The sequence below is a fragment of the Polyodon spathula genome, chromosome 12 (genome assembly GCF_017654505.1).
Source record: "Polyodon spathula isolate WHYD16114869_AA chromosome 12, ASM1765450v1, whole genome shotgun sequence".
Taxonomy (NCBI): domain Eukaryota; kingdom Metazoa; phylum Chordata; class Actinopteri; order Acipenseriformes; family Polyodontidae; genus Polyodon; species Polyodon spathula.
Genome location: NC_054545.1, coordinates 35,651,136 through 35,658,430, shown reverse-complemented (window position 1 = coordinate 35,658,430; position 7,295 = coordinate 35,651,136). Strand labels below are relative to the sequence as shown.

Below are 7,295 nucleotides of genomic sequence, written 5' to 3'. Positions count from 1 at the left end.
GCTGGCATTTGCTGGTGTGTTGGATCTCACTTCCTGTTCGTATCCTTAGGTATTGTAAACAGTTTAAAATCAAAGTGAAATTTACAGTAAAACCTTTGTTGCAAAAGGAATGGATACTGATAATGTCAGATTAAGTGCAGAGTGTAGCACACCAAGATATTTAATCATGTCTATTGAGAACCCTTCATTCCTGATTGAGTAACTGACAGTGGTTATTTGATACCCCTCTCTCAAAAAGTTACCAATTATTAGGTTTGTATGGAAATTGGAGATCCTACCTGGGCATTAAATAATCCATTATACATACAAAACACAATTAAATATCAGGATGGGAGGGTGAGAAGCAAATAATAAATATGCATTAACACCCTCCCCCACCCAAAAGTGTTCTGCTAACTCTTCAAGGTTAGCCAATAGGAGAATTATTTGTTCATGTCATTACTATACAAGTGTGCTGACCCTGTCCCATTGCAGCTGACACTCAGGAGAGCAAGTTTTAGAATCATGGTCATGTAGTGAAGAGGGAGGGGATGGAGGGTGTTTCCACAAGAGTGACAAAAGTACAGCTGTCCTTAGAGGGGATAGGGGGTGGGGTAGCAAATCAATGAGGCTACACTGTCAACTGCTTGGACTGTTGCAAAAGCTGAGCGAGCATCATTATTCTTCATGGGTCGTATGAGAAATCCCACAGGGATGAGAAGTCCCATCTCTTAGTTTGTGTGGGTCACAGTACCTACCTTGGCATTGACTAGTGTGTTCAATTAAATTCACATACCGTGCATTAAATTAATACCGCAAAGCAGCTCAACGGAGCAGCTTGCAAACTCACCCCCACACACAATTATCCAAAATGTGCTTAAACATAGTAGATACCCATGGACTTTCCTCAAATAAAGGCTACTGGAGTCTAAATGTTTCAAAGCTAAAAGTTACTGTTTCAATCAGTTTGTTGTTGTCAAATGCTACTTTACTTGCATTCTTAGTTTCCAAGGTGTAGCATCTGCACAACATCTGGAGGAATACAATTACAGTAAAAGTTAAATCACACGTTACTATTGGAAATCTGTTGCAGCAATTACATGTTCATATAACACTGCATTGATATGGCCTTTTAACAGGATTACACTAGCTAGAAAACACTGTTCATGTTAAAAAAAAACAAACAAACAAACAAAACACACCAATCATAAAATTCTTTAATCTGGAAGCAGGAACAGAAATACATTTAGCAACTTTGCAGTAAAGTAGTAAAAAAAAACTGCAGATACTGAAAAGTCAAAACAGCAAGAAAAAAAAAAAAAAAGAAATTGATAAATACTGGATTCTCTTTTCAAGAGGTGAGAAACAATTCAAAAAAGAGGTTAAACAGAAGGTATTGAAGCTGTTGTAACCATTCAAAACCACACTCTTTCCAGACCTCAAAATCCCGGACTAAAAACTCTTCAAAAGTATGGTTTTACTATTGCTTAACATAAATAAATGGATTTGTAATGTGTTAAATTAAAAGTGTGGTTGCACAATTGTGAAGTCTAGTTACTGTCAGTTGAAAAGAAGTTTCAATTTTGCATCATATTTTCAACAGCAGCATCTATCACTGCATAGCAAGTTGCCCTTCAGTCGAATGTTAATTGCACTATTCATTAAAAGGAGACTTGTTTAATTGTACTCCTTTTTAAAATGTTAGAACAGGGACTGTAAAATGCAACCACATCTTGCATCACTCAACTTTGCACTACTTTCAACTAGAATGCTTCGAAAGGCCAATTTTGCCAACTTTTGTGTGAATATAAACTGAAGCTATAGAATTCATGATTGATAATTTTTGCAAAATGCATAATGAAAAGGATGATGCATTAAAAGCACTGAGGTACAAAACTGCAAGGAGAACTTCAGGAGAGTACAGCACTGAATATCAGTTTTTATTTTTTTAAAACAGTGTTGAAATGCGTACAGTCATAAAAATATCAAAATAACTTGTTGCAGTTTGATTGTCTCTCCTCTTGTGGGAATGAATTACTACAGCACTGTTAGCACAGAAAGTGATTTTATTCACACCTTGAACGTCTCTAAAGGAAACCCTGGCTACACAATACTCTGTTAACTCTACTTTTCAAAAAGGTGTCCTTGGTTCCAGTTTGAAATTAAAACTAAACAGACCTCCTCTACAAACATACTTTAGCAACACCTTTACTCTTATGTATTGGAACCTTTCAGAGAATCTTAAATAAAAATGGTTGGATTATTAATCATGGAATGGGGTGGAGGCTGCGACCATTGGAACACAGATCACTGGATATCAAGTCTAACATCCTATATACCTTAAGAGATTAGTTCAAAAAATATTTATATATATATATATATATATATATATATATATATAATATATATAAATAAAAAAACTGGAGCAAGCTATAATAGAAATCGTGTTTGCATCATCTAAAACAGTGTTCAATAACAGACAGAGCGAGTAAGCACATTAATACTTATTGTTGCTGGAATTACACTGAAATTTAAAACTGTCCACCTGCACAGATTAAGAAATACATGATTGCTTGACCTAGTTTTCCCTGACAAATCAAAACAGTTGAGTGTCAAATTAAAGCAAGAAAACAATGCAGAGGAATTGCAAAAATGCACACAACTAAATGGTTTGCTAATGGCGTAGAATCGCTGCAAACAATCTAAGAAACCTTTCATTTAAACTCTGAAAGACCAGTTCAATTGATCTCTATACAATTCACGCTCTTGTCTGCCAACACATCAAGCATTTCATTTCATCCCAAGCTATTAAATACTATCCATAGCTTTGAACTCGCTAAGGGCTTGCACCACATTGACGTTTTTCTTCTGAGACGCCCTCTTGACCATAGTAGTTTTCTCGTCATGTTTCTCACGTTTGACCAAGGGCTTCTTCTCAGGTGCCTTCATCTTCCAGGAGACAGCAGGAAGGTTCAGGGACTTCATGCCCAAGGACTTCTGGTACTTAGTGGAAGCCACATAAGAGGCCTTTACTGTCTGAACCACAGCATTCATCAAGTTTTTGGCAGCCTGAATCAGAGACATGGCACTGTCCACCTGCAACAAATCAAAATGTTTTATAAACTCTGCATTAATTTTATTTATTTATTTATTTTTTTTAATTACAAAACACCAAAAAATGAGGCTTAGGCAATAAAACAATGTGGGGCATTTTTTTTGGTCAGCAATAAATTTGGATTCTTTGCAAGAACAGCATTTTACTATTGAACTCGTAAATTCTTAAAACAAAAAACTGATCTTGGCATTTGTGCAACTGCTTGACCTTGGTTAAAAAGAATCTTAAAGATTGTGTTTAACAAAGTTTCTGCAATGGTGGTGCCCCTGTGTTACTTTCAGTGGTCAAATAAAACAGCTACAAATAGCCACTTGTGTTTTTGACGGCAATGCCGACTCAAACTGCAAGGAATAGTTTAGGGTTCCTTTAATACATTTGGCCACGCAATTGTCAATTTAAAGAGAGGTCCTTGATGACTGAATATTTAATTCAACACTTGCGTACTGACTACAGTGCCCCCATGGCCACATTGGTGGCAGTACTAGAATATGGGAAAACTGTTGCCTTCATCTGCCAAGCTTCATTGCTTTGCTGCGAGAAAAAAAAAAAAGGTGACTTTAAAAACAGTAAACGGGAGGATTTAGGGACTGCAACCTACATATATAATATGTACTAGTACTTCATAATACAGTTTCTTACAGTAACTGTTCTTAATGTATAACAGTTCTCTGCTTCTGGAGCCCAGAGGCCCTTTCAGAGAAAGCATCATGTCATTTTCATCCCTTAAGTTCCATGTGCTGTGTGACACACATCGTTTACTGGCCGGCTTAGGACCATCTCCATTATAGCCAGCCTATTCTTGGCATATATCCTGTTCTTGCAGTTTCTACAGTAGTATTACATAACTGGACTACAGCAGTTCGAGCTATTTCTCACAGGAGTTCAAATCTTGGTAAGGAACTAAATAGTCAGTCTAACCAAAACAAAAAGGTGCAACTTTGAATAGGAGAATAGACCCTTTAGTTCTACTTCCTAAACTTAGCTCAATGTTCCGTGACATTACGCAACTGGACTTCAGTGAAACCGTGAATGTGAAATGCCAATCTCCTCAAACAATTCTGTATACAAATTTTAACACAGAGTTTCAGGATGTTACAAATGGCTTTTAATCTTGCAACAAAATGCATTTAAAATGTGTTCACTTTCCAGCCACCATTTGAAGTACCTTTACTTGCAATGGTTCCCCATGCTGCTTTATTATATTAAATAAACCAAAGAGAATTGTGTATTTTGATGGCAATAGGGACTCAGATGTGTCTTCTATAGTAATACGTAGTGGCTTCAAAAAATAAACTAACAATCGAATTGCAAATTTGTTTTATTTTTCCTCCTTTATGACTGCAGTTCTATATAAAACAAAAAAAAAATCTGGATTAAAACCTACAATCAGACACAATACAGCACATCTGCCAAATAAATAGGCAAGTGAAGAATGAGTTCACAAAGTGTTTGCTTTGAAATTCTTGACAATCCAAAACACTTCGAGTGTTCGGCAGGGGTTGCCGAAACTAATAAAGCCATTAACTATAGAAACCGGCTTCCTGTCAAAGAAATGAATCTGCTTAAAAGCCAATTTAACCAGAAGGACATGAAAACATTACTTGAAATAGTCAACAGGAATAGCACTGTTTAATACAATTAATAATCAGAGAAATAGGGGGGGTAAAAACAATTCACTTTGAAAAACATTGTAAAAATGAAAAGCTGCTACTCTTGAAGCCAAAGAATAACCAGAAGTGGGCACTAGAATCATACCAGTTATTTATTTAAAAGTAGTCCCAATAGAAGGGTCGTCAGATATTGGATGGCAGCTACAAACCGTAGCTCAATAAAATTGTTGCCAATTGATCCCTCATGGTTGCATTCCTCCGACAAAGGGCTCTCCAACAGATGCAACAGAAAATTGGCTTCAGCGATTACCACAGTTCAATTTTAAGTATTTTTTTTTTTAATTTGTTCAGTTACCCACTTGTTAGACCTGGGAGGCCTTACTGTTAATGCAATCTTGTTCCAGGTGTTCATCTGAAGAGCCATCTCCACCCACCCTTCATCCTGGAATTATTGCCGGAGCCACTGTTTACTTACATGTGTAGCTCAAAGAGGAGAAGTTTCCATTATCCTATGATGCAGAGTGAATATAAATGTGTGTTCCTTACCCCAGACACAACCAACTCTCCTCCAAGGTTCTGCACCTCAGCCTTGACTTTACTGCAAATGTTCAGCTGATGGCAGTAGAGAGCAATACGTTGCAGGTATGCCAACAGATCCTGTTTGCAGGCAGAGTCCGGACACTACAAAATTAAAGAGAAGGCATTAAAAGGTAATCCTGGAGAATAGGCAAATACTGTTGAAATACTTCCTTACGACTCATTTGTAGATGTAACCAATCCATGTGCTGACCCAGTGGAGATGTGCCCAAAAACAAAGCGCTTTCCCAATTTCTTATCAGATCTCAATAAGGCCAGAGCACCCCCTAGTCATTCCAATAATCTTTAATTGGAAACACCCCATTCTGATAAGCAGCCTGTGGTTCAGCTGAGTGGGGAGGCATAAGATGCCACCATTGCAGTTCACAGGCTGTGTATTGGATATGGATGTGCAATTAATATCTTCGTATACACTTGCTGAGAAATTGTGCAGCTTTCCAGTGCTGACAATTTAAGCCACAACACCTCAAAAGTAAACTATAAAAGCAAAATGACTTCTGTTGAGGAAAGGGACCAAAATCAAAATCTCTAAAAATACCTGCTGTAGCTTTGAACTAATTTAGCATTTACAACCCCCCCCCCCCCCCCCCCAATCACACATATCTAAAAATCGTAACTTTGATCCGGTAAGTTACGTTTGTTTTGCAGGCAACAGCTGAATTCATGGATTTTCTTCCATGCTACAGATTGGACTATTAGTCGTCCTTTAGGTGGGAGAAACAAAACACAAGAGCAAAAGCTCAGGAAACCTGGTCCCCCGTGTCCATTAAAAAAGGTCACAATTGTATATTGGAATACACTGCACTGCAGTGGGCAACTACAAACAGAGAAAGCAAAGCAGTGCCTCAATGGTAAACATGCTGTGCCATCTTTAGATTAGGTAGCCTGGGAAAGGAACTTCTTGTATAGAAGACTCCCAGCCATGCTTCAATAATCACACAACAGGAACAGAAGGTCCCCTCACGCCTGTACTGTACTGAAATAAGAGCTCCACACACACGCTGGCCCACGAGAGCTGCTCTCCCTTACAGAGGTGGGATTCCCCCCAAATGTTAATTGCAGCATTTCACTTGCTGGAGGTTCATCTCATTCCACTGTGCAAGGCAACAGACTGCAAGTAGCGAAGAAGTTGGAGGCACAGAATCTGTACTTACTGTATACTACAGTGGAGTTCTAAAATTAAAGAACGGGGGAGTGTTTGGGGGAAGATTGCTTTTGAGAATAAAATATACAACAAACAATCTGAATACGTTCTCTTGAGGTTAGCAAGTGGACAGTTCTTTGGTTCTTTGCATGTCAAATGGAGTGCGCCCCTACCCCCACCCCTTCATTCTGCCCACAAGGGACCGACTTGAATCAAGATACAGGTAAATAGTGCAGGCTGAACTATATGAATTGCACAACATCCTACTTATTTACAGGTTTAACTGATGGTAAATGGGGTGAGGAGAGGGGAGAGGAAACCAGTCAAGTCCTCAAAACACACATTTCATGAATAAAAGCGACTTGCAGACCTGAACTACAAATCCAGGGTTTATGATCAAATACCAAATAAGCTCCCCCAGCTATTCCCATGGAGTTAAAAGCATAATTTCCTTTCCAACAGCACTCGCTGCACAGCCCCTTGCTGCGAGGAAAGACATTCGACAGTTGCACTTAATATCAGAAAATGAAATATCCCCCCCCTCCCCCACACTTTTTACAGCACTATGCAGAGTTTAGTCTCAAAGAAAACCCTCTTTGTTGTGTATAGTGGAGGATTGTCCTTCACTAATTAATGTAAGGGAAACGGGGTGTCATTCATCCAGACATGCTTGTATGTATAAATAATTTGAAGGAGTCTGAATCATACATGTTAAAAAGGGGCTATTGATACCCATGTCATGGTTAGGAATTTTTTGGGGAGGTTGGTTGGGTTGGCAGAATAGCCTTGCTTAGTTGTTATGATTTCATTCCTGCCAGAAAAGCGGGTCTGGATGACAACAGCCTACTGA

At 38.4% G+C, this 7,295-nt stretch overlaps 1 protein-coding gene across 1 annotated transcript in view; it reads right to left on the bottom strand.

The window, feature by feature from the left end:
- Window positions 1–1,180: 1,180 nt before the first annotated feature.
- Window positions 1,181–7,295, bottom strand: part of LOC121324499 (catenin alpha-1-like) — a 68,337-nt gene continuing 62,222 nt past the window's right edge. Inside the window, exons 17-18 of the mRNA XM_041266472.1 lie at window positions 5,251–5,385; window positions 1,181–3,075 (exon numbers count right to left, since the gene is read on the bottom strand). Of these exons, the coding sequence (XP_041122406.1) occupies window positions 2,788–3,075; window positions 5,251–5,385 (423 nt within the window). The 3' untranslated portion in view covers window positions 1,181–2,787. The remainder of the gene's footprint in view (window positions 3,076–5,250; window positions 5,386–7,295) is intronic.